The sequence below is a fragment of the Haliotis rufescens genome, unplaced genomic scaffold (assembly GCF_023055435.1).
Source record: "Haliotis rufescens isolate VD_foot unplaced genomic scaffold, xgHalRufe1.0.p SCAF_2, whole genome shotgun sequence".
Classification (NCBI taxonomy): domain Eukaryota; kingdom Metazoa; phylum Mollusca; class Gastropoda; order Lepetellida; family Haliotidae; genus Haliotis; species Haliotis rufescens.
Window position 1 is genome coordinate 68,972,223 of NW_025963890.1, and position 27,878 is coordinate 69,000,100.

A 27,878-nucleotide genomic window follows, 5' to 3' on the forward strand; every position below is an offset into this window, starting at 1 on the left:
CGCTTTTTTTACGAGTAAAGAAAGGGTGATTAAATACTACGAAGCCAATGAGTGAAATATAACAGTAAAGGGAGAATTGTATTCAAACGGGAATTGTATCCAAAAAGCAATTACAATATCAATATAGATTTATTACAGACAATTTGACTGGTTCACAGGTTTATATGAATGGTTGGTAGTGTATGCGATGCACATACAATATAATGTTTTTTTCATCACTTGGCAAGGCTACAAAGACAGATGTACATCTTGAGACATGAACTGGAATACCTGTACTGTTCGTATGACTTTGGCTTCCTTATTGTTCTAACAATTTCACAATCTTGGCCCTGACCAATCGTCGAATTTTGACACATAATTACAAGTAATGTTACAACTTCCCTTCCATACGCTACATGTACACGTAAGATATTTAAGCAAGGAATACTGTTCACATGTACAAATCTTCTGTTGAAATTGAACATTGGCATTATAAAATATGTAAAATGTCAACCCCAGAGAATAACTCGATTATCCGCCAAAATAGATTCCACAGGGTGTAAAAGGCAAAATAGCGGCGAAAAGAATATGAATGGATCACTGAAAACCAGCGACTATAACTGATGAACGCGAAAAGGGTAAACATATCCTGTCCTACCGCTACTCACAAAATTTGCATAAAAATGTAAGTGCTGTTGCCTGACGCCGCACAGCAGTTCTCCTGCGGTGCCTGTTAGCAAACCAGACAATCACGTGATCGATGGACAAGCAAATCCAATGAAACGATACACCTAAATTAAAGTATGTACACCGTTCACATCAAGGCTAAAAGAAAAGTAATCATCAAATATAGTAGGAGTATTCCTTTTTAACTGTGGTAATATTGGAAGTACAAAAAATATCAAGTATACATGTATCTTGTAATATGTTGCAAATACACCTAGAAGCATGTTTACTGCCTTTACTTGAATTAAAGTTACACTGTCTAAGTCTCATTTTAAACATTTTAGTTCCTGAAGAGTTGCCTAGTAGCCAGGAACTACGTTTACTTTTCACTGTGAGGAACTCATCTCGTACATAATAGATGGGTTTGCTATGAAATTTGCGAATATCCACTTGCAGAAAACATCCTGTGTTGGTTTAACATGAATTAGTAAAGGTTAATTAGGGATGCCAAACACGTTAATTAATGAAAGAAGAGTAGTCAAAACACTATCATTCCCTGCCCAGGACATCACACCCCTACACGCTAAGGTCGGTGAGAAACTTTCTCATCAAAGAAAGAATTTTCGGTATGGACTCTCGGTACGTAGCTATAATTATCAGTTTATTACATTGCTGAAGATGCATTTTGATTCAAATTCAAATGAGCAAAACTATACGTTTCTGGACAATTGAGATCTGCCTAGATATGCACGTTTCGTTTTATTATTCTGCAATCCATTTTTACTGTTACCCGCTGGCCCGGCCCGGCGCCGGCCCGACTTTTGTTGGCCCGACTTTTAGGCAATCCCCGTTTAACAGCCACACGACTGTTTTATGGTACACCATAGCTACCCAACGCAGACACACTATATTGAATACGAGCCGACCAGTCCATGTTTTGTCCCCTTAATGTTTTCTCAAATCACAGGCTGTACACTAAACATCATATTTGAATACACTGGCATTGCGTGACATATGGCGTGATATATTATTTTGTATGCACAGACTTCTACTGTTTGTAGTATCATGATTTATGTTCGACAAAGGTCCATGACCTTAATACTAATTCATTGTTTGAGTATACCTCTAATCCTTCTGATATGACCCAGTTACGACATGTGGCGTATTTCTTTTAACGGATAGCCTGGAATTGACCATACACGGTTCTGAAGATGAAGAGTTTACATATAAATATTCAAGAATCAAGCACAAAGCTGACATTTCTTATATATAGAACTTATATTCCGGTTAAGAAAATTACTGAATGACACAATGTATATACCCATCTTTCACTAATGACAAAATATGTAATCAATCATGCATAAATAATTCTCATATCATAATGAAAGTGCAACACAGAAAAACATTATACCTGTACAAGCAATGAATGTTTTGTTACAGGAAAATTTTGAAAAAAGTCAAGTTTGTATACTTGTTAACTTTCCTTTCTTATATATTGTTATTGGTTCAAACTCAATAGTTGCTACGTATCCAAAATAAACACTACAGATATTGGCAGCTAGTAACTGCATATAGGACAAATATAGATCTGTGTTTTCAAATAGACACACTGGCAAACAATACGTAAGCTACGTATAGAATTCGTCCTATTCTGGAACATTGGAATACATATGTTTTATCCCTGCGTTAAGACAAACTTTTCTCTGAAAGGCGTAGAATAATTCTTATAATCCAGACAACAATATATATTTTTGTAAAACCAAATACAAACGATTCTTTCCCAGTATTGTCCAAACAAAGTATCCAATCACATAGTTACTACATGTTAATAGTTTTAATTGTTCCGACCCTGCTGTGACCTCAGCAGTAAGTGACCCACCACTACCCGACTATCTTTTTTAAGAACCGTCATCGCGAAACTGATCCAAGAAAATTTACATATCTTATAAGTTACTTGACAATTTCAGCTACTTAAGTTCAGCTGTTTCAGAACTGATGGTATCGAGACGGAAATGTGACAAAATTTTGCGAATGGTGAAACTGTCAAGGCAAAACCAACGTCAAGACTTACTAAATAGCAGAGAAGTGAAACGAATGTTGAACCCCGCGATGACGATAACGACGACGATCATGAATGACGTAAGCTCGCATAGTAAACTATGGTATATAACGAACTAATGGACCACTTATTTCAGTTCGTTATAAGTTTCGTATGAGCATGTATACAGCATATAAATGGCCGGGACCAAAAAGTTATTTCGTTATATCTGCCAGTTCGTTATAAGTTTGTTCCTTTTAAACTTATTTTACTCTATATGTTAGAACATGTCTCACTAAATATAAAGTATGCAGGGTACTAAGCTCGAATCAACCGAGGATGAAAAATATCACACATAAAAAGAGAATCAAGTCCATCCGTGAAGAAGTGACTAACCACTGAGACACAAATGGATTCAACACATTGTAGTCATGAGCTACCTTGAAACTGTTTTTAACAATTTTACCATAAAAATATAATGAATTGCACGGTTTTCTGTTACTGCAATATATGTTCTACAGATTTTCATAAGCCTGGTTCTTAATCACGTCATATTCACTGTTCGCCTTTGCCTCGACATCCAGCGCAGCATAGTCGTTGTTGTAGATGTTGCGACCACCTGCCTGCTCGGATACAGATGTGTAGTTGTCTGACGGCTGTGTTGTGTTCTTGTCCACTGGCTCTTGAGTTTCCTTGGCTGTTACTGCATCCTTCTGAGACGAGCTTCTCCAGTGCAGCCTGTGAAGTGTAATGCAGATAATATTCGTTTGTAGAAGATAATTTGAAAGAACAAACGTACATAGTAATTGATAAAAAGCATCATTTACATAGTAACTGATAAAAGTATCATGGCAATGTTGTTTTCGTAAGGTTAACTTACCTCCCTTGTCTCACCAGGCACACGTGCAGTCCAACTCCCAGGATCAGCGTGAAACATATTCCAGCAGCTAAGCCGATTATACCAGCTGTTGAAGGAGTGATTGCAGAATCCATCTGTAATTCTTTAAAACAAGAGACGTAGCAACACAGCGCATAGATGAGGTGATGTACAAAGGGGTTCAGCGTAGTGAGTGAGTATGATTTTACGCCGCTTTTAGCAATATTCTAGCAACATCACGGCGGGGGACACCAGAAATGGGCTTCACACATTGTACCCATGTCGTGAATCGAACCCGGGTCTTCGGCATGACGAGCGAACGCTTTAATTACGAGGCTACCCGACCGCCACTGGGTTCAACGTAGCGATCAAGATTATTTCATGTATATGTGTATACGTGTACTAGTCCGAATTTATACTGTTTTGTTTTGTGCTAGCCCACTGCGACACCATACCGCCGTTTAAGATGGATACTGAACTAGTAATAGAAATGTAAGTAGTATTCAGGATCATTTTGCAAAAAAAATTCAAAAGTATTCTAAACCGACCCCTCCGCAATGTTTCGGCAGATCGTCTGTGAATCACATTGCAAATGGGTTTTAATTCCTGCCTTGTCGACCCTGCGAGACCTAAAGTAGGACATACGTTATTGATAGGTCACTGGTCATGTCTCTGAATATAATGGATGTGAAATGACACTTAGACAGATTCCACATTTAAACATATCAGACGTACATATCCGAAACCTACCTGTGCCATGAAATAAGGTGATATTTCCTCCAAACAAGGACAAACACATCTATTTGGTGATTTTGATGTTTATGATGTATCAAATTTGATCAGTGTGGGCTGTTTTAATATAACCCTTACATGCAACACAAAGAGCCTTCCGTCCATCAGTCACATTTAAAACTAGTGGTGCAGATAACTGTGGTGTTACAGTTATTTTAGAGTTATTTCATGAACTACTTTCGGTAAGACTGAATCCGAGTTTAAACCACGTACGTTTTCAAATTCGATGTAATTACACAGTAATCTCGAATCGTAATGCGAATAGTTTAAGTTAGATATACATAATGAACATATAGATACATGTTTTGCTGATGGTGCTTGATAAAGTTGATGTCATTATCAAGATATAGCTGGAATCGTACAATCGACTCTGATTTTGGCAAAAGTGTCATATGTATGTCGTACCTCTGATTTACATTTGTTGATTACACAAATCCCGTTAGTGACCGTTGACTAATGTTTTTTTCATGATAATTGAGACCCTTTTGCGAATGATCTGTACCCTACATATTTGTTCCTAGGCATCTTACTTAAAACGTTGTTAAGCTTTTGGTACATGGTGTCAGTATTACCGAACCGATTTACCGTAAACTCTTGAAATAGTAATACCTCCTAAATCAAGTCAAAAGTGGACCATGTAGTTATTGATATAATATTAAAAACTGCATTTTGTGTGAACTTGCTGTAGCCAAGCTTGAACCTATGGACAACCTTCAAAATCATATACCCTTACAGAAGAACCCACAAACCACTTCTTGCACCATGAAAGTTATCTGTGGCAATGTTGTGAGAAATTGAATGCAATATACATGAATATGCATTATTATAACGGTAACGCTATTTTTCAGGGGATTATCATTTGAAGAAGCCCGATGTCTTCCATTAACTGTCCGACGAAGGAGGGCAGTTGAATGGACCGAGGCTTCTGCAAATGATAATGCCCTGAGAAATTGCGTTACCGTTATTATAGCTAAAATGGGTGGAATTTGTTATATATGATAATTCTATCCATTTTAGCTAAAATTCATAGGGGCGGTCGGGTAGCCTTGAGGTTAAAGCGCTGGCTCGTCACGCAGAAGACCCGGGTTCGAATCCCGACATGGGTACAATGTGTGAAGCCCATTTCTGGTGTCCCCCGCCGTGATATTACTAGAATATTGCTAAAAGCGGCGTAAAACCAAACTCTCTCACTCACTATAATTCATGCTAATAACAAATCAACTGTGCAACAATCGCTCAATCAGTTATATACACACGATTGAACATTACAGGTTATGTAAATAATCGTACATTAAAGTTATGAAATTGACCTATCCCGTGCTGCCGGTGGCATCTGTCAAAAACACATGCAGGGGCAAGTCAATTGTTACCTGAACAAAGACCAAGGAAACACATTGCACAAGTCAATGGAGGGAATTGCCTTCAATATATCTTCAAGATGAAACTATGTAAGTTTTGCTGAGGCTTTGACTGCTGTCGTATGACGCTCTTTGACGCTCGTAGACAGTAACGTGATGTGTTGACTGCTACCTTAAGCACAGTCTGTTCCAGCCTGAAACCCAGCCTCATAACCTGAGTTGGATGCTGGTCAATAAGATGGTAATCTTAATCATGATCATCAATGATTTGTTATTGCATTAAATACAAAACATAAAGCAGCCTTGTTTCAAAACTGCCTTAAGATGCAAAAAAAATGAGATCCTGATCTTTAGTTTGAATAAAACCCACTCAAATTTATTAATATTTAAAAACATATATTAAAAAGTATTTTATTCTTTTGGCTTGCACGAGATGGTTGTGGGTTTCCTTGATTTTTGGGATAATGTGTTGTCGAAAATGTTCTGTAAGTAGTCCGCGTTCATCTATATCCCACCGGGGCAGAATAATTCCACAGCACCCCATTGCTGGTCGTATGAGGCGACCGAATTGGGCAACCTGTTTGCCGTGGGTTGCGCCCCTGTGTCGGCGGAGGACGGGATTCTGGTGGTTGAGGGCACTGGTTCCAGGAATAGCGTTCCTTTGCCCAATACACCACTTTGACCCTTACTTCGCCTAGACGGGTGGTAGAATGGGCCCGGTTCTATCAATCGGCTGGTCACGCCATGCCCTGTGTATGAAACATGTTCATATTCAAATATTGCAATTTCCATGTATGTGAATGTTGGGTATGTGTATATGTTATTAATGTATGAAATCAACTTGCCTAGAGTCCCATGCCAGAAGGCGGTGGCTCATGGGCCAATCTGGTACTATCAACCTCTGAGTTCTGTCTGTCTCCAATTTACTGTCATGGGCCGAACCAGCCTGGCATTATATTTGGTAGACAAATTCAGCTATTCATGTTGTTTTTACTGGAGTATACCACCTCTGTATCCCTGATGTTTGCATGTTGGAGATCCGGTGCAATAAAACATCGCCTTTTTGGCACTCCATGGTGGGTGGGGAACAGGGGTGTTGAATTATTTTCTTTCATCATGGCTCAGCAATACCCTGGTTCAAACCGTTCCAAACGACGACATGTCGATCTAGATGAAACTGATAATTCATCTCCTGTTTTAGATTCATGGGCCCGATTTATTGTCATAGAAGCAGCTGACAAACAACCAATCAAACTTAATCCCTTTGCCATTTCCAAGGCTGTATCTGGAATTTGTGGAGAAGTTAAGAATGTGACGCGTCTTCGCAGTGGCTCTCTTCTTGTTGAGTGTACACGGAGACAGCAATCTCTCAACCTGCTATCTTTAACTACATTTGCAAATATTGAGGTTGCTGTGTCCGTGCACAAAACTTTGAATTCTTGCCGAGGCATTGTTCGAGACAGAGCTCGTTGCCTGTCCGACATGTCGGAGCAAGACATTACAGATGAATTAAAAACACAAGGTGTGACTGCAGTGAAGCGTTTCACTATGAAATCTAGAGACGGTGCCATCATCCCGTCCAATACATATCTGTTTACCTTTGCACTTTCAACAATGCCTAAGTCTATCAAAGCTGGTTATCTGAACATCAGAGTGGAGGTGTATGTCCCCAATCCACTTCGATGTTTCAAGTGCCAAAAGTTTGGTCACGGCTCCAAATATTGTAACCACTCTGCGATATGTCAACGTTGCGGCGGTGGACATGAGAACACCGATTGTGATGCAGAGATAAATTGTGCAAATTGTAAAGGACAACATCTGGCTTCTTCACGGTTATGTCCTGTGTGGCAAACCCAATCACAAATTCTAAAGGTCAAACATGAAAATAACATATCATTTCATGAGGCAAAGAAGCTTGTTGAGAACAAATCTCCCCCAACGTCACAAAATAAAACATATTCTGCAGCTGTTGCTCGTCCTGTTACACAAACCTCATCAATCTCTGTTCAGACAGAGTTGTCCTGGGTAATGTCAGATCAACCTGTCAGCATAACTTCTAAAACATCTTCCACCCAAACTGTGCATCTCTCTGAACCAGACAATACAGTGTCTGCTGCTGAAGTGCTTGTCACTAAGGAATCGGATGCTGTAGAACCAGACATTCATCCTTTGACCAGGAAAGAAAGGAAAAAACTTCTTAAAAAACAGTCAACCAGGAACTCCTCATCTTCAGAGATAGTTGTTCATAACTCCTTTGATGCTCTTGACATGGATGTCACCCCATCGTCACAGAGCAGTAGTAGGAGTCCTTCCTCCTCACGTGTACGTGAGCGTTCACCGATTGAGCCACCATGACTCAATCGTACAACTTAATTCAATGGAATTGTAGAGGATTTAGGAATAATTTTAATGATTTACAGCTTTTAATTCAAGATTTTAAACCATCAGCTATGTGTTTACAAGAAACATATCTTAAGAACACAGATAAATGTGATGTCAGGAAATATAACATGTATAACCTCTTCTCACCTCCAGGGGCAAAAGCCACTGGTGGTTCTTCAATCTTGGTGAGACAGGACATAATCCATAGAGAAATTCCTCTTACCACCAATCTTCAAGCCGTTGCAGTCCGGCTAACTTTTCACATCGCCTTCACACTTTGCTCTTTGTATATTCCACCATCTTCTCCCCTTCAGCAGGCTGATCTTCAGTCTTTATTTGACCAACTCCCTCAACCCTGTGTCATCATGGGTGACCTCAATGGACATAACCCTCTGTGGGGTAGTGTTGATACCAACGCTAAGGGCACGGTCCTTGAAGATTTTATAACAAACAATAATTTATGTATATTTAATGATGGTTCAAACACGTACTTACATCCTGCAACAGGAACTTATTCAACATTGGATCTGTCACTTACAGATGCCAATTTACTGAATGAATTTGACTGGTCCGTTCATGATGACCTGTGTGGAAGTGACCATTTTCCCACATTACTAGAAACTATTCTTCCAACTGATGAGCCACCTTCAACAAGGTGGAATTTTAATAGAGCAAATTGGCCCTTATTTCATACCCGTTGTTTTGAAAAACTGAAACCTGAAACTTTTCAAAACATTCCAGACCCTATTCAGATGTTCTCTGAACAGTTGAAATACATAGCTGATGAAACCATTCCTAAATCCTCTGTGAACCCGCACATTCGCAAACCATGGTTTAGCGATGATTGCAAACAGGCCAGAAAACGTAGGAAAAAGGCAGAAAAGTTTTTCCGCCGACACCCTACGGTCCATAATCTAAATAATTTAAAAATAAATAGTGCAAAGGCTAGACGAACATTTAAACAGAATAAACGTCAGTCTTGGAGAAATTATGTCTCTAGAATCAATTCACGCACACCTATATCTAAGGTGTGGAATATGATTCAAAGAATTAAAGGCAAGGGTTCTAAATCCAGCATTAAACATATCAAAGATGGTAATAATATATTAACGGATAAATCCGACATAGCAAATAAATTAGGTGCAACTTTAGCCAAGCACTCTTCATCATCCAACTATGATCCCACATTTCAGAAATTTAAACAACAACAGGAAAAGAAAAAGATTAATTTTCTCTCTGATAATGGTGAAGATTACAATGAAGTATTTTCACTACATGAGCTCAATACCGCCCTTGGGCAAGCTCATGATACTGCAACTGGAAGTGATAATATTCATTATCAGCTGTTAAACCACTTGCCTGAATCATGTCTCCAGACACTTTTAACTATATTTGATGATATTTGGACATCAGGGATTTTTCCTCCTTCGTGGCATGATGCAATTGTAGTCCCTATACCAAAACCTGGACGGGATCATACAGATCCATCAAATTACCGTCCCATATCTCTCACTAGCTGCGTTTGCAAAACTATGGAGCGTATGGTGAACAATCGATTAGTTTGGTATTTGGAAACCAATCATCTCATTACAGATATACAATGTGGTTTCCGGAAAAATAGAAGTACCATTGATCATCTTGTGCGTTTAGAATCATTTATAAAAAATTCCATTGTAAATAAACAACATGCTGTATCTATCTTTTTCGATTTAGAAAAAGCTTATGATACAACTTGGAAGCATGGCATTTTAAAAGATCTTCATGATTTTGGATTGCGAGGTCGTTTACCTCAGTTTATATCCAGTTTTTTAACCGACAGACAATTTCAAGTCCGTGTGGGTTCAACCCTATCTGATCATTACAATCAGGATCAGGGTGTCCCACAAGGCAGTATCTTGTCTGTCACTTTATTCAGCATTAAAATTAACAGTCTCTCCAAGGTACTGAATGACTCAATTGATGGGTCACTCTTTGTAGATGACTTCAACATATCTTGTCGTGGCAAAAACATGCGTACAATAGAAAGGCAACTGCAGCTTTGCCTAAATAAAATCCAAAAGTGGTCACTTGAAAATGGCTTTAGATTTTCTAAAGCAAAGACAAATTGTATTCATTTTTGTCGAAATTATAGACAGCATCAAGACCCGGAACTATTGTTAAACGGTGCCCCCATCAAGGTTGTTGAGGAGACCAAGTTCTTGGGTCTTATTTTTGATCGCCACTTGACGTTTGTCCCTCATATTAAATATCTTAAAACTAAATGCTTGAAGGCTCTTGATCTACTAAAAGTTGTTGCAAATACTAAGTGGGGTGGGGATCTGGCAACCTTACTTCACCTGTATAGATCCCTTATTAGATCTAAACTATCGTTTAGATATGACATCGTTTTCTGTTGGTTACCAAGCCATGTTGGACTCATTGGTAACACCATGGCTGATGCTGCTGCAAAAGCAGCTCTCAACAAATCTGTGACACCACTTCTTCTTCCATACAGTGACTATAAGCCTTTTATTAGATGTTACATCAGGGACCTTATGCAAAAGAAGTGGGACACCCAAGCAGGTGTAAATAAATTGCATGAAATTAAACCAACTATTGGCTACACCTACTTGGGTTGTCAGTCCAGATTTGAAGAAGTCATTTTGCGGCGATGTCGTATTGGCCACATGAGATATACACATGAATATCTTTTAAAAGGTGAAGATCCTCCGTTCTGTATCCCTTGTGATGAAAGAATCACGGTCAAGCATGTCCTGCTTGACTGTATTGATTTTTCCATCACAAGGGATAAGTATTTCAAAGTCTCATCCATTAGGGATCTTTTTAATCAGATAAGTCCACATTTTATACTTGCTTTTTTACAGGAAATTGAATTGATAGATAAATTTTGATGACTATGTATTGTAAATAAATAAATAACTTTTACTATTGATAGTATGAATAATTAACTGAGATTGTAAGTGGCTATATCCTCGAAGGGGTTAAAGTAGTGTCAAATTATTGTCCCCCTGAGAGGATATGTTAGACCACTTCATTCAAAGTAATTTATCTATCACTGTTTTTAAACGTAGAATATTTGTATATTTTAATTTTCGGCTAATCTCGTCAACCTTCGCCAATAACTAAAGGAATGGTGTAAATCCTGCTAGGGAACCTTGTAGGTAGCTAAGGTACTGTAAGTCCCCTTGGTCCCTAGTATGGTGGCCTAACTTTAGTTGTTGGTGATTAATAGCCTGTTTTTATAATGTGTCGTCTGCTGTAATCAAATCATTTTATTGCTCTAAAACTAGTTTTACACTTATGATCTGTGATATATTGCTGGTTGTTATACTGTCCTTCGTTGACAGCTTTTATATAAATCTATAATATAACTGCATAACTTGTTCAAGTCACGATATGGCTGAAATATTGCCGATGTGACTTAAAATTAACTCACTCACTCACTCATCTATATCCCAATGTTTGAAAGATTAATGGAATGACGTTATTGCAGATGGTATGGGTCGGGATGATGATGTGTTATAGTGTATGGCGATCATTCTCTTAAGCACATTTTCATGAGACTTTCATTATTTGTCATATTAAGGACCTAAGGACTAATGACCTAAGACGAAAGTAACATCAAATCTAATCAGATGTAATATCATCACGGCTTCTGTATATCAAATTTGGTCCTATGTGCGACAATATTTCCAGAAGGACATTTTTAACAAAACTATTTCATAATGCATGAGTGAGTGATTGGACAGTGCTGTCGCCAGTTTTCTCCAGTTTGACCAACAGAGAATACCTGGTCACTTTGAGGCCCGCAGAAACATGATGATATCGAAGCAAAAATGAATTATTGTACATTTTACGACCGGAATTGCATACAGCAAAAGTTTGAGTTGCGCCGCAAAGTCCCTTAAGTTCTAGTGTGATACATCCGTCAATCAACAACATCGCTACTATGAGCGCAATCCTTGTCAGCATTGTAGATATGGAGCTTGCTGTGAGTTTCATACAATGTTTGGCCCTCACTCTATAAAGGTTCTTACGCTAATGAACTAACGCAAAGTGAAAGTCACTTCGTATGGTTTATATCACTACTTTGTACCCGAAGGATGTAATTCTATAAGTTTTATAAGTACGTTTGACTTCACGTTTAAAGTGGCAGCCATACAACAGCCATCTATCTGTATCGCGGAATGAAGCAGTTCCTCAAAACGAGAGGCGACATGAGCGTATGTACGTTACATTGTTCTACAGATACATCTTTTGTAGTTTGTTTATAGCTATTATATTCAAATAATGTTATAACTAGATAAGAAAGATCTGTTACGAACAACCTCAGTAAGTCAGTCACAATGACAGCTCATCGCAATACAGGTCGCTTACATCAATACGTCAAAATGGCAGACACGATAAACGTGACGAGAAAAAAAATCCGAAGTTGCCAATGAACCTGTGGCGATTACAAGTGTAAGACATCATTAATCAATTGGCCAATCATTGAAAGGTGATTGTAAACGTGTTACATGAGTTTAAGGAAGAAAATGGAAAAATGAGAGCACGCATGGATGAGCAAGCAAAATGTATTTTGCGTTTACAAGAGACTGTTAGTAAGCAAGATGCCTACTCAAGAAAAAATAATTTATTGTTTTTCGGTATTCCTAAAGAAAATGAAGAAAATGTGACCACATGTCAAGAGAACTTAAGGACTTTTATTAGTGAGGAATTGAAGATAGATTCAGAGGGAATTTATTTTGATTCTGTGCACAGACTTAAAACTAAACAGAATCCCCAACCAGTGATCGCTAAATTTCTTAGTAAGAGCGAGAAAGACTCAGTATACAGAGCAGGGAGGCAAATGTTGAAGAATAACAAGAATTATCACATTTCAGAAGATTTCTCCAGACATGTGAGAGATCGACGCAGATTGCTTGTTCCATTCCTTGTAGCTGCTAGACAAGAGGGGAAAGAAGCTTTTCTTGCACAAGATAGGCTGATCATAGACAAAGTTGCGTTCGAATATGATAACAATGCTAGAGCACTAGCTAGGATTTCCTATGAGCCAAAGGATTCTGGAACTCATGCTGCTGCTATTTCCACCACTGTGGCAAGTATCCATGGCAATGGCAGCTAGAATGGAGGCCGTGACCGAATTAATACTCTCACTAGCGTTTCGGATATAGTCAACAAATTTCATAAAGGAATGGACGTTTCTAACTTGGAATGTGAGGGGTTTATACACCAAGCTGGGTGACAATGACTTTATGTCTGTCTTCAGTGATTTAGACATTTTGTTTAACAGAGACCTGGGCAAAAAATGTAAATGACTTTGTTGACATTTTTCTTGGTTATCAGTGTTTTCAGTTTGTGAGAGAAACGCCGAAGTGTTTAGGGCGTTATAGTGGAGGAGTGGCAATATATTTATCCCAGCTACTTGCAGAATTATTCCATAGAATACATTCTGAGTGGGCTGACAGCGTCTGTCTCATTTCAGAGAAGCCGTTTTTTGATGGACATAAATATCTTGTATTATTAGGTGTGTACATACCCCCTGAGCAGTCGTCCAGTAATGATCAGGGCATTGAACTTTTGGATAGTATGATATTTACATTAAAGTATGAATATACCAATATGGAAATAATACTGTGTGGTGACATGAATGCCAGGACTGGAATAGATACAGATATTATTGAAGATGACAGCATAGATTTCCTTCCACTAGATGAGAGTGTTTATACGCAGAACTGGCTTCGTCCTGCTAGAAGGTTGAATAAAGACACTATAATAAATAACTATGGAAAACAGCTATTAGATTTATGTAAAACCCAAGATATTATTATAGTTAATGGAAGATTTTCAGAAAGTTCTCAAAATATTTATGTTGATATTAGTGCAGCAGTCAGTGATTTGGTAGCGGTATTGAGTTGTTGTGGTTCAGAAATGAAGAGTAAGGCATTTATTTGTAAATTATATAAGCAGCCAGAGTGGTTTGATTTAGATTGTGTAAATGCTAAAAAGGTTAAGTATAGATTGTTAAATGATTTAAGAAGAACATCTACCAAGGAGGACTTTCTTCAGTATAAGCAAGCTCAGAGAAGTTTTAAAGCTTTATGTAATAAGAAACAAAAGTTGTGCAAACAAAAGGTCAGTGATAATCTGACCGAGGCAGCTGGTAATAAAGATATTAAGACATTTTGGAAAATTATTGAGAAATACACCAATAAACAAGCAACTTTTAATAAGATAGAGCCAGATATGTGGGTAAGCCACTTTAGTGAATTGTTGAACCAGGAAGTTTATGCTGATAAGTAATTTTCTGAGACAGTTGTTGATGTTGTGTCAGTTCATGATGCTACAGATTGCCTTATGTGTACTAATAGTGATGATATATTGTCGGCAGATTTTACAGCATCTGAAGTAACTAGAGCTATAACAAATCTAAATTCAAACAAATCTCCAGGGGATGATGGTATCCCAAATGAGTTTTTTAAATGTGGTGTCAATACCTTAACCCCTTATTTAACTTTATTGTTTAATCAGATATTGAGCAACGGACAGTTTCCAGAAGCCTGGACATCTAGTATTATCATACCTTTGTTTAAAAAAGGGCAGTGTTAGTGATCCCAATAATTTTCGTGGCATCTCTCTTTTAAATTCCATGAGTACATTTTTTGTATCAATACTTAATTTTAGGTTGGAGTATTTTGTTGAATCTCATCAAATTATCGGTGAATACCAGGGTGGTTTCAGACGTGAACATTCCACCTGTGATAACATTTTTATTTTACAGTCTATGGCTCAGAAATTCATAACGCGCAAAAAGGGAAAATTTTATTGCGCATTCATAGATTTTCAGAAAGCCTTTGATAGAGTTAGTCATGATAAGTTATTATTTTTATTGTTACAAAATGGTATACATGGACAGTTGTATAATGTTATCAAGAGTATGTATGATAATGTGAAATCTGCTGTTGTAGTTAATGGTGGTAGAAAATTATCAGAATATTTTTCTTGTACTGTTGGTGTTCGCCAGGGATGTACATTAAGTCCCCTGCTGTTCTCCATATTCATTAAAGAGCTTGTTGATTATATTAGCAAGTCTTTTGATGATGGTATATTTATATCCGAAGAAATGTACAATATTCTTGCTCTCCTTTTTGCTGATGATCTCATTCTTGTAGCAGACACCCCTCTTAGATTGCAAAAGCGATAAGATCAGCTTGCTGTTTATTGTTTTAAGTGGGGAATGGAGTTAAATATGGATAAGTCAAAATAATAGTTTTTAAGAATGGAGGTAAACTTTCTAGATATGAGAATTGGACATATAATGGTGTTAAAATGGAAACTGTAAGTTTTTATAAATATTTGGGGTTGATGGTAACACCAAAGGTTGTTTGGACTAAAGCATGTAAAGTATTATCAGAGCAAGCTAGTTAAGCATTAATCCCAGTAAGGTCTTTGATAAGGAAATGTGATATTCCAGTGGAAAATTCATTTCAAATTTTTGACAAGAAAATTATGCCAATTCTTACATATGGTAGTGAAATATGGGGTTTTATGGAGAGGGAGAGTATAGAAATTGTTCATAGAAAGTTTTGTAAATTTATTTTGAATATTTCTTATAAGTTACCAAATGCAGTAGCCTATGGAGAATGTGGCAGACGTCCACTTAAAGTTGTATATTATGTCAAATGTATAAAATATTGGTTACGGCTTATCGCAATGTCCAGAAGTAGGTACCCATATCAGTGTTATCAAATGCTAAGAAGTTGTTGTGATAGGAAACAACCTAATTGGGCCACTCATGTTAGAAATTTATTATGTTTTTATGGTTTTGGAGTAGTATGGGTATCGCATGAAGTGGGAGATGAGCAGTTATTTCTAAACATATTTAAGCAAAGCGTGTTGGATTGTGCAACACAGGATTGGCATCCAGATGTGGAACAAAAGAAAGTGCTTGTTTTTTTATTCCCCATTTAAATCTTTGTTAGAATGTGAAAAATATGTGGTTTGTATAAATGTAACTAAATTTAGAAGAGCGTTGTTAAAATTCAGAAGTGGTTTTAATTCATTTGGAATCCAGAATGTTAGAAAAGGTAAATGTGTTAAGGAGGATAAAGAAGCAATTTGTTTTTTTTGTAATGTTTTTGAGGATGAAAATCATATTATATTTCAATGTCCTAGGTATGAAGATAGCCGAAAGGTTTTTCTAGAGGAGTTGAGAAAAAAGAATAAATCATTTGTTACTATAAATATGTTGTGTACATCAGATCAAAGTGAGATTTTATATTATTTCTCCAGATTTCTATATACCATTTTCAGTATCAGAGGGGATGTCTAGTATTTTTACAGTTATCACTAATTGAAATAGTTCAGGGTTCACTGTACTAAGAAAAGAAAACAACTAACTGAAGCGTCTGGAAAATCTTAGTTTGTCAGATTTATATAACACTTTATATAATCCCATCACTGTCAGTATGCTATCTGTTTCTATATTTATATTGAGGTCTATTAGCTAATAGAGCGCATCCAAAATATATTGTAACTATGGGTCATGTGGCCTTCTTTACTGAATAAAATTCTGTCTTCTTCTGTCTTCTGTAAACGTGTTAACTAAATACTAAGGCAAATTCATAGATTGCTGTAGACTGTATTTATCTGTCTGGACACGCCACAACGACAGTTTGGATGTGCATTTCGTTTCGATCACTAGGATTGGTCGTAGCGGGAATAATTGTGAACGATCATGCATTCAAACTCTCTGACTTTTCTCAAGACTAAAAGGTCTAAATGCAAAGAAATACCGCTTGAGTATGTATTCGTGCTTGGAAACTCTCAATGGTTTCCCAAGAAATATACAAGTAGTCTGTCAGTGTCCTTTCAAGATTATGATCTCGTGAAAAAGGCTTGACGGTAAGATACTGCGGTCATGTTACCGACCTCTCAGCCAAGGGAAAAGTCGTATATCATGTTAAGATATTGTGTTTTCAATGTGGGGCTAGGTTACCTGCATATTTAACCTCGTTCACTTTAATTTGGAACCGAAAGTGTACCGTAAGGTTTTGAATGTTAAATTTAGCGCGGTAACATCTACAGGTAACCTAGCTCTACACTGAAAACTCAGTTTATTTATTTCTATTTTACCATGACGAAATACAACGCGAACTCTTTGGTGTTAGCAAATATACAGAGTGAAGCGGCATGTGTTGCATCCAGTGCTTTGAATGGGTTGTCGATCTGAATCATGGAATCACCGACAACCGCCTTTAAGCAAATTAGGTTGGCACCCCTTAACAAAGCAAGCCTTGTAAAGCTTTCGTTCGACGCCGCACGTAACCATTAAGACGTCATATCGCTCATCGTGAGGCAAGGGATATGGCGTCTTATATAGAAAAGCGCCAAATCAAAGGGGGTGTATTGTGATTTGACAACCTCTGATTGACCAATCAGAATTGTGAAATTTCTAAATATATGGTAAAATTCAGATTCGCTTGTAATTAATGTGTGTAAGCATACCGTCGGATACAGTCACAGACATTTCATTAGAAATGCCCAGAAATGTAGTAAATTCCTGATGCCCTGTAACCTGCTGCTCATCTCTGAGGTTGAGACCATTTATTTATTATGATGAGCTATACAATATATCTTACCAAGCTTCACTGCGCATTGGGAACCAATGTATCCCTCAGCACAACCCCAGAGACATCTTCCGTCAACAGTATCACATGTCCCGTTACAGCGGCCGCAGTCACTCTCACAGTTCACACCAAATTTACCATTGTCACAACCTGTGTCGAAAATAAGCAGTTGTATATTTGCAGCCATTATACATAACCTAGTTGGGTTGTTGATTACTCGTAAGAGTGGATCTGACAATTCAAACGTTTTTTTTCTCGGGAGTTTGAGACACTGGAAGGCGTTATATTTACGCCTAATAAAATCAGAAATATTTACATTGTGTGTGTGTGAAGAAGGCGTCCTATTTTAATTTCAATGAAAACATAAAACAAAAGACAGCTCATAAATATATTTTAAACGTAAGACTAAGCACATTTGTTACTTATTGATGGTTGACTCACCTGTCTGACACAGGTCAAGTTGCCACCCTGCCTGACATCCACCTGGACAGGTTCCATTGACGTGATGACATGTGTTGTTATCAGCACAGTGGCCGCAGGTTGATTCACAGTTGATGCCATACGATCCACTTGGGCACACTGGAATAGCACAGAGCAAATAATAGTCCTATCTTAGCACATCAACACCGAGGGACCGATCCATCATATTCGGGGAAGTGGACGAGGGAAGAGGGGGACTGGGACTGTAATTTATGTAAGAATTCGGATTTTCCGTCACTGCCTTAAAGCATTTTTTTGTGAAGTGAGGAACAGACATTATTACTTTCATAACTCATCTGTTTCTTAAACATCCAGCAAGCCAAACGTACAATTTATGTTTGGGCTGGAAGTTATTTTGTATAAGAAATGGTCGGCCCCTAATATTCACGTAGAATGTCATTTTACAACCAAAGTACCTAGAGGCTCACATTTCAAATTCGAAACTTGTTTCCATGTCCAAATAATATTTTATAAAATGTCCATGTATTTGATCTGTGACTTGTTACTAATGCATAGAATGCTCAGAGCTTTCATGCATCTAAAATTGACCATTCAATTTCTAAATAGTCTAGTGCCTTTCCAGTAGCAACAGCTGCAGATTGTTGCTTTCGCTTTCTTACGTTCACTTTCCCATGCTTGTCGTGAGAGGCGACTAATGGGATTGGGTGGTTAGGCTCGCTGACTTGGTTGATGCATGTCATCGTTTCCCAATCACTAAAAGCAGTGACGATTCTATGATTCCGACAAAATCACGAAGCCACGAACATTTTCCGGAAAAGGTATTGCCAATATCTTTTCAATTTGCCTTGAGCCACTCTAAAAAAGGTTACTGTGCACCGCAGTTTTATAGCTTATTTTGTATCCTCATCTTGTGACAATTAAAGGTAAGATGTACTTTTTTGTTGAAAGATTGGTTTATAATAGATGGCAGAAGTAATATTTGTATATATAATATATGTATGTCACTTTGGTGTCAGAAAATTGAATATGTCCCCCCAACTCGATGAAAGATGTCACAAGGACACCGGTGCGTCCAGCTCAAGAAGCAATTCTTTGTCAGATCTTCCTTTGACAATGCCAAGGGTGTTATCTATCTACTTTCCTGATTAAATTAACTGTCACACATGTATATTAGACACAAAACGCAATAAGTTAATTCATTAATCACAAGAGAATACACATACTTTGCATACAGTCATCTCCCTTGTATCCACTGATACAGCCATCAGAACACAGCCCAGTCGTGTGATTACATGTGTTAGATGGTGTCTTACAGCGACGGTTGCTGCAGTCCTTGCTGCATCGTTCTCCATAACTCCCAGGACCACAACCTGAAATTAGTGATTAGCTAACTAATGTGCTTCAGGCTACGTTTTAATTTTGACAGACAGCATGTATACACCGATTTGCATATTCATTAACTTTATGTCAATCACACACAGAGCGTCTAAATATTCAAACATAGTCATATTTCTTGCTACACAGACAAACTTTAAAGTTGCCCTAAAATCGCTTGTTTTCGACTTTGGGTGGCTGTATAAAAATGACCATCAAACGAAATATATATGTTGTGATTTTGTTGTTGTTTGGAAGATCCTTAATAATAAGTCCTTGAATTGAGTCAATGTTGTAAAAATAGAAATATGCCACCACCCTACCCCCATCCCCGTCACACACACTCGATGAAAGATGTCACAAGGACACCCGTGCGTCCAGCTCAAGAAGCAATTCTTTGTTAGATGTTGTCTTTCTTTGACAATGCCAAGGGTGTTATCTATCTACTTTCCTGATTAAATTAACTGTCACACATGTATATTAGACACAAAACGCAATACGTTAATTCATTAATCACAAGAGAATACACATACTTTGCATTCAGTCATCTCCCTTGTATCCACTGATACCGCCATCAGAAGACAGCCCAGCCGTGTGATTACATGTGGCAGATGGCGAATTGTTTTAATATACCACATCACATAGTGCATCAGGTACACGCAACATGAAGTACGTCTGTATATCAGTCAAAATTGCTGCTGGTAACTGAAGTGCTCCATGAATTTACACAAAGGAATTAGAAAGGAATTCAAAAACCTATACTCAAGCAGTTATGCCAGTTTGGCAAACAACAAGCATATTCACAGCCATTATATTACAAGAGAGTCCGTGCATTACTTTCATGAATGACCAGGCGTCTACTTAATATATCTAAAATCTGATATTGAAAACCGCTTCCAGAGTGAACAAGCTGTCACCAAACTCTAATGTTTGTGGGTGATATGGGCGTTTCTTCAAATGTATTTGCCCCTTGCATACTGAAAAGAAGTACCCACACACGACTTCTTGCAAAATGTGAATTATCTGTGATCAAGGCTGGAACATTTGAAACCTGATGTTGAGTTTATACGCGAAAAAAAGGAACAGTGTAAGTATGAAGGCAATACATCTGGTGGCAATATAGAACAACACACTCGCTGAATTAGTTAAATAAAACCAATTGAAAAAAATAGGTTGTGTTAATAACAGCAACAAAAACGTTTCCATAAACATAAGAAATCTCTACTAAATGCAGAGCCCATTGTACGATTCCGACTACATCAAGCAGGGATGATAGCTGGTCTTCGAGAAATAGTAAGCGTATCCCGCCAAAGCGGTCGCACCCGTCATACAATCTTATGTTGACTATTACCTTGAAGACAGTCTGTTCCTTGATAACCAGCCGCACATCCACCCACACACTGTCCCTGTATGGCGTCACAGCTGGAGTCCGACTTGCAGTGACGTGCATCACAGCGTAGACCACAGTTGGTCCCATGATACCCAGATGTGCATGCTAGAAAATTAAACTGTTATATCATAATCTTAATCACGATTACCAGCCAGCTTTCTATCGCAGTACATACAAACCATAGTAAGCGTATCCTGCACCTGTCATGCGATCTGATGTGTTGACTATTACCTTGAATACAGTCTCTTCCTTGATATCCAGCCGCACATCCACCGACACATTGTCCATGTCCATCACAGCTGGAGGCCATCTTGCACTGACGTGCAGCACAGCGTTGTCCGCAGTTGCTACCGTAATACCCAGAAGTGCATGCTGGTAAATAAAATGAGTGAAAAACTTCAGTTGAGCGTAGCTTTGAACAAATCAGTTATATCGCGGTGTGTCTGCATGATGTGGGAGAAAGCCCGAAGTGATGTAGGTCTCACACGTTTACCAATGACCTCACGTGTGGTGCTGACAGACCTTCGAAACACACTGAGGACAAATCTGGCAAAGGGGCGCAACTATCTACATCGAATTGTTGCGCTTTAGACGACTTGACAACCTGTGCCTCAAATGGAACTGTCTTGTCATAATCATGTAGGTGGTATTGTGATTTCTTAAGTGATGTAAGACGTTTCACGCAATAACTCCACTTTGTCAATTATGTAAAAATATTAATTAGATATATATCAGGAAGGTCACTGATACTGAGCATCTTTTGACATTCACTCTATCACGTTTCCATTGAATAGAAAGTTGGAAAAATATATTATGCTACAACTACAAGGCTTCACATGCATTTGAATTCTCCATTACCAAACATTTCTTCATGTGAACAAGTTAAAGTTTATTGACGCCATCATGCAATTTTATTGCATTTATCAAATGCACGGAATTCTACATGCTAAATGGTTTGAATGACATTCTGATATCAGAATGTAAGTGAGGATATGAATAAAAAAACAACTGATACGTAAAATGTTCTGCGCAGAATCATAGCGTGCATAACACTAGAAGCTAATAACTGAGTAAATCCTAGCATCGCCCTGACATCACCCTCTGTTTCCGAATGACCCCACTCCTTGGAGCACAGAGATACATGTTGTGGGATATGATCATTCTTACATTACTACTGGCTGATGAAAGTACCGTAGTCAGAACAAGTCTTAAAGGTATGTTGACCATAATATGAACATCAGACTCTTATGCTGTGAAGTTGAAACGAAGGATTCGTAACCGATTAAGCGGTAACTCTAAAGAAAATGAAGCAAGCCTTGTTATGTATACATCTACACTTGTGTGTGACATCACCCCTCTCATTGTGACGATAAAGATATTTTGCTCCGGTCGAGAAGCACAAGGTATTGTCACATATAATTGGAATGTTTGTATTCATTGGCCTGCCAGTCTACATGTTGTTATTTAGTTAAATATTGGTTTCTGCAGTGATGCAGATGTAGACTATTCAACTAAAATGATTACTGTAAAACGCGATTTTAGAACAGGGCTATGTGATTCATCCACGTCAAAAACACACCTGTACAGTCTGGTCCAGTCCACCCTTGTTGGCACCCTGAACACGCCCCTGTGTCAGAGGGACAGGAGTCGCTCGTGTAGAGGCAGTGACGGGAGTTACAGTTCTTGCTACAGTTGTCTCCATAAAGTCCAGGCGTACATGCTGCAATAAATGATCAGTTATTTAACTGGTTCAGTCAAATACCAATTACTTTCACTGTTCCGAATTAAGTCGTAGTTAAACCTATTGTTGTAATTATCAAATCTAGACTGGTTAATTCAGCAGTGATACGGTGTCATAACACCACATTTCACCAGTGTTACTTTGACTTGCATAAACACATGCAAAAGGAATTATATCAAAGAACAATACAAAGGGTGTTTTTTTATTGAATTTGCTATCAGCTATTATCTATGTCCCATTGCTCAAAATGAAATATGTTGTACACCTTCCATTATCCAAATAAAGCGACAAAACCCTTAACACATAACCAGTAGAAATTTCTGCATAAAGCAAAGTCATTTTTACGATTCCTACGACACCATGAACATGTGTATATGAATCACTATAAAATAGCTATGATACCAGGTGTTCGCGAAAAGGTTATCGTATCCCGCCCCACCGGTGGCACCCATCACAATCACATGCAAAGAGAAGTCAATTGTTCAACTTGAATGTCGGAATCACAATCAATGACTATCAAAGATTTAAGGCGATATAAATATTTGGCTGTTATGGTAACAATGGATATTAACATGTATAGTTAAGCGCAGTTTGCGTGACTATACTACGAACAGAAATGGTGGTGGTATACGTGATCAGTTTGTAAAATTATTGAAAAGCGCTCTCAACACAATTGAAACCATCACACTGCTTCAGCGAATCATTCATGAAGCACACTGCACATTGATTTGGATTGCAGTTGTCACTCAGTTTGGAACAGTCTCGTATAACACTAGCCAAATCCAGCATACTATGGGAATTTCTTGAAGGTATTTATTCTATATCAGCATGCCTAGCTCATCTCACATTACATCAGGACCAGCGGATGTGTGAAGTGCAATGTTTGTACCCTGGATATCCAGCCTAGGCCTATTTTGGAAGCTTTCGTTTACATGGAATCCTAGTTTAACCCACGTACCTATTCATATTTGACGTAATTGCACTCTAATCTCTTAACGTTATGCAAAAAAAAATTAAGCTTCTATTTGTATTAAATAATGAGAGTGAGAACATTGTAAATTATATATTTATCAAGTCACAGGCCAAGAGATAAGTTTGTGCAACAAACACAGCTTACCTAAAGCTATAAAACAGCAAACTGTTTCATATTTTGTCAGAATACATGCTTCATTGCGACGAGACATACTGCCTATGAAGGAAGTTAGACAATAAAGAGTCATGCTGTCTCAATATCTCACCAACCCTGCTTTCATAACGCATATATTGTTTTAGATTTGTTTAATTGATGTTGTCCTTCATGATTCCCCCAATATTTTCAACTGTGTTCCGGTCCGGACTGGAGCTGGGCCATTGCAGGAGTGTAACATTTACTTGTTAAACCATTCCTGAAAACGCTTCGCTCTATGTTTTAAATCATTGTCTTGCTGTCATATCCAGCCGTCACCATACAAAACTTATGCTGGTAGAACGCCGTAATATATATTGAATACTGTTAAAAGCGGCGTTAAACCCAACTCACTCACTATGCTGGTAGAAGGAGGGATCCCTCTTGAATGAATATCAGTGTACACTGCACCAGGCATGTTACCTTCAAATACACATAATGGTGTGGCACCCAAAACAGGAATTATTTACTATGTTTATTTCACATGCCTCGTTGTGTGATCGCTGAATGATGCGTTTTAGTACGATTTATTTTAGTGCTGATTTTGATACAAACTGTAGAAATATTCATACCCTCTAAATCATGTCACGAGGGGGCCAAAAAGATATTGATTTACTATTGAAAACTGTTTCTGGTGTGAACCTGCTGCTACTGAGCTCTTAACTTACAGCAGGTAATATGGGCATGTTTTCAAAATGAATAAACCCATTCACACCGAAAAGACGTACCAACAAACCACTTCATGCATCATGAAAATGTCTGTAACAGCGTATTAAGGGTTTGCGTATGACCCAGACCAAAAGGAACAGTTCGGTTTCAAAAACAACAGAGCAACAAACATGTTTATATAAATCATTGTCATATAGTGATGATAAGAGGTGTTCGCGAGAAGGTGAGCGTATCCTGCCACACCGTCGGCATCCGTCACAAATACGTGATGGGAAAAGTTAACTGTTCACCTGAAAAAAAGGAGGGAAGGCATGGTACAAGTCAACATAGGGATGCGTCACTGATGCGTCAAGTTTGTAAATGCTATCCACGTGTTTCCCATAAAACTTCTTCAAAAATTTGCCGAGGTCGTGAATATACTGCAACCTTGGTCATACAACTTCTACGCAAGAGTAACATGGTGTTTTGACTATTACCTTGAGTACAGTCTGTTCCTTGATATCCAGCCGCACAACCACCAACACACTGCCCTTGTACCACATCACAGTTAGAGTTGAATTTACAGTTACGGGTATCACAGCGTTGGTCACAGTTGGTTCCATAATAGCCAGAGGCACATACTAGAAATATAAATAGTCGAATCATAATGTTAGTCTTAATCACGATTATCTACCAGCTTATTATTTTCATACAAAACTGAAAACAGACATTTTCCAAAGTGCCTAAAAATGCTGACACTTTGACTTCGGCTTAGATTACATAGACGCACATCCCTCCCTAAACATACTGAGTCAGCAAATCTGATGACAGCCATCTAATCAAAATGGTGCACATTTGTTTAGCAATTCAAGTATAACACATGAAGTCAATCCTATAGTATTTCAGTGTCACTTTTCAAGAACAATTGTTTAAAACAGCGGGGCTTCCCATGCTTATTGAATCATCACATATCTCTTGTAAACTGAATAGGAAAAGGATTGTTTTTTTCAGAATAAAGACTTCTTTTCCCCAGGTTAAGAGAATACCTGTCAACCGTAGCGGGACAAAAACACAATGCTTCTGACTAACTTAAGATCGTGTTAGGGCATCATTGTGTCTGACCCTCAAGATGTGGTGATGACAAGCCTCATGTATTCCTCATCCATGATGCATGCCCTTGTTCCGTAACATATCTTTTCTGGTAACAAAGACGGAAAGCTATCGCCACAACAAACGTGGTGAGGTGAGGTGAAATGGGGTTTAACGTCGCGTCCAAGATTATTGCACTTATATATCGACGGACATGCACATGTGTGTGTGTGTGTGTGTGTGTGTGTGTGTGTGTGTGTGTGTGTGTGTGTGTGTGTGTGTGTTGCTGCTTGTACTAGTCCGGATTGATGCCGATTTATAGTGTTAGCCCACTGAGATACCATGCCGCAGATTAACATGAATACCCCACTCAGACACAGTATACTGACTCCGAGCCGACCAGTCCTTGTTATAGCCCCTTAATGCCGAGCGTCAGACAGGGTAACAACAAGTACCATCTCTTAACGTTTTATGACGCGGCCGGGGATCGAACCCCGGACCTTCCGCTCTCCGGGCGGACGCTCTACCATTAGACCACGGAGGCGGTCTCGCCACAACAAACACTCAATGAACTATTTTCCAAGTATATTACAAAATAGTTTTTTTATTCCTTTTGATTGTACAAGAATGCTTTGGGGTTTCTATATTCTGTTGTATGGTTTGATCGAAAATGTTCCCTTGGCTATCTATATCCAATTTATAAAAGGAATATTGGAATATATGCTTAAAATTAGGTCATTGATAGGTCCAGATGTTTTGCAATGATGAAAATCTTAACAATTCGTTTCATAATATGAATCTGACCAACATATTTTCCTGAGATATGCCTAATTGTCATGTTTATCGTTTGAAAAATCTAAATGCGATGCGCTACAGAGATAAGATTCTTGCTCATCATGTTGTCCCTAACCTAAACGCGAACGCCAACGCCGACATGACGTTTCAGCATGACGACTCCACAAGTCACACGACACGCATCACACGGTACTTACTGCAGGCAGGCTGCAGCCTCGTGGTTGTCATGCCTTGGCTAACCAAAAGTCCGGACATGAATCCAATTGAACTTCTGTTGGATTCTTTGACAGACGTGTAAGACGCCGTCAGAATCAGCCTCAAAACGTCCGGGAACTTGAAACTACGTTGCTTGCAGAATGGAATAACATTCCACAACAAGAAATTTATAGACATTAGTGACGTCAATGAGACGCCGATGCAGACCTTTGAACTCTAGGCCAGATAGTCAATAACTTCCCCTAAATGGTGCATTATCTAATATAACTTAAAGACATATATTATATTTTTCTCAAGTAATACATTAACTCATTCCAAGTAAAATTTATAATGAATAGTGCACTTTTGCATTTTTAGCAAAGTTATAAATAATGAGAAACATGCACTCTTCGAAAAACGGAAGGGGCGGTATGGTAGTTTAGTGGTTAAAGCGTTCGCTCGCAACGCCGAAGACCTGGGTTCCATCTTGCCATGGATAAAATGTGTAAAGCCCATGTCTGGTATCCCCCGCCGTGATATTGCTAAAAGCGGCATAAAACCATGCTCACTCACTCACTCGAAAACGGAAATACCTAGACTAACTTTGAAATGTTCATTTAAATGTGCATCTGACAGACACAAGGATGAAAATCCGAGAGGAGGGCGTTCCGATCAATCCCGGTGACCAACATATGCTGTTATCACTGCTCTACACCCCATCAGCACAAACTGAATAAATCAACGAATTCTGTCCAGTGAATTTATCCTCCATCTTTCCTGCAACGCGTAGGTCAGTTGTGCAAGTGTCTGTGGCGTCTTTTTACGTTAACGTACACGTCTACCGAGTTCATGCTACAGATGATCTATCAGGTTCAGATCCGCAGGTCTGACGAATGGTAGCTGATATCCAATCTTGCACAAAAAACAACTAATCGTCGGTCATAGCAATATAATTTTCTAATGTCAAGTGAGTGAGTGAGTGAGTATGGTTTTACGCCGCTTTTAGCAATATTCCAGCAATATCACGGCGGGGGACACCAGAAATGGGCTTCACACATTGTGCCCATGTCGGGAATCGAACCCGGGTCTTCGGCGTGACGAGCGAACGCTTTAACCACTAGGCTACCCGACCGCCCCCTAATGTCAAGAGCTAACAAAGATTAATTTTGATCGAACCATTTATGTGCTGTATCATAAACTGCAAATTAGTCATTTCTTTAATTTAGAATAATGTATTTCACAAATATACAAGACATTCAATCATTTCCACAGTGTTTGGACGGCTGAATCTTGCTGAAATATGCATTGTAAACTCTTTC

At 38.4% G+C, this 27,878-nt stretch overlaps 1 protein-coding gene across 1 annotated transcript in view; it reads right to left on the minus strand.

Moving 5' to 3' along the window:
* Window positions 1-2,915: 2,915 nt before the first annotated feature.
* Window positions 2,916-27,878, minus strand: part of LOC124124336 (multiple epidermal growth factor-like domains protein 10) — a 135,489-nt gene continuing 110,526 nt past the window's right edge. Inside the window, exons 4-12 of the mRNA XM_048400475.1 lie at window positions 24,978-25,121; window positions 22,506-22,646; window positions 21,158-21,298; window positions 20,888-21,031; window positions 19,386-19,532; window positions 18,163-18,300; window positions 17,734-17,871; window positions 3,564-3,684; window positions 2,916-3,421 (exon numbers count right to left, since the gene is read on the minus strand). Coding sequence (XP_048256432.1) covers window positions 3,199-3,421; window positions 3,564-3,684; window positions 17,734-17,871; window positions 18,163-18,300; window positions 19,386-19,532; window positions 20,888-21,031; window positions 21,158-21,298; window positions 22,506-22,646; window positions 24,978-25,121 — 1,337 coding nt within the window. The 3' untranslated portion in view covers window positions 2,916-3,198. The remainder of the gene's footprint in view (window positions 3,422-3,563; window positions 3,685-17,733; window positions 17,872-18,162; window positions 18,301-19,385; window positions 19,533-20,887; window positions 21,032-21,157; window positions 21,299-22,505; window positions 22,647-24,977; window positions 25,122-27,878) is intronic.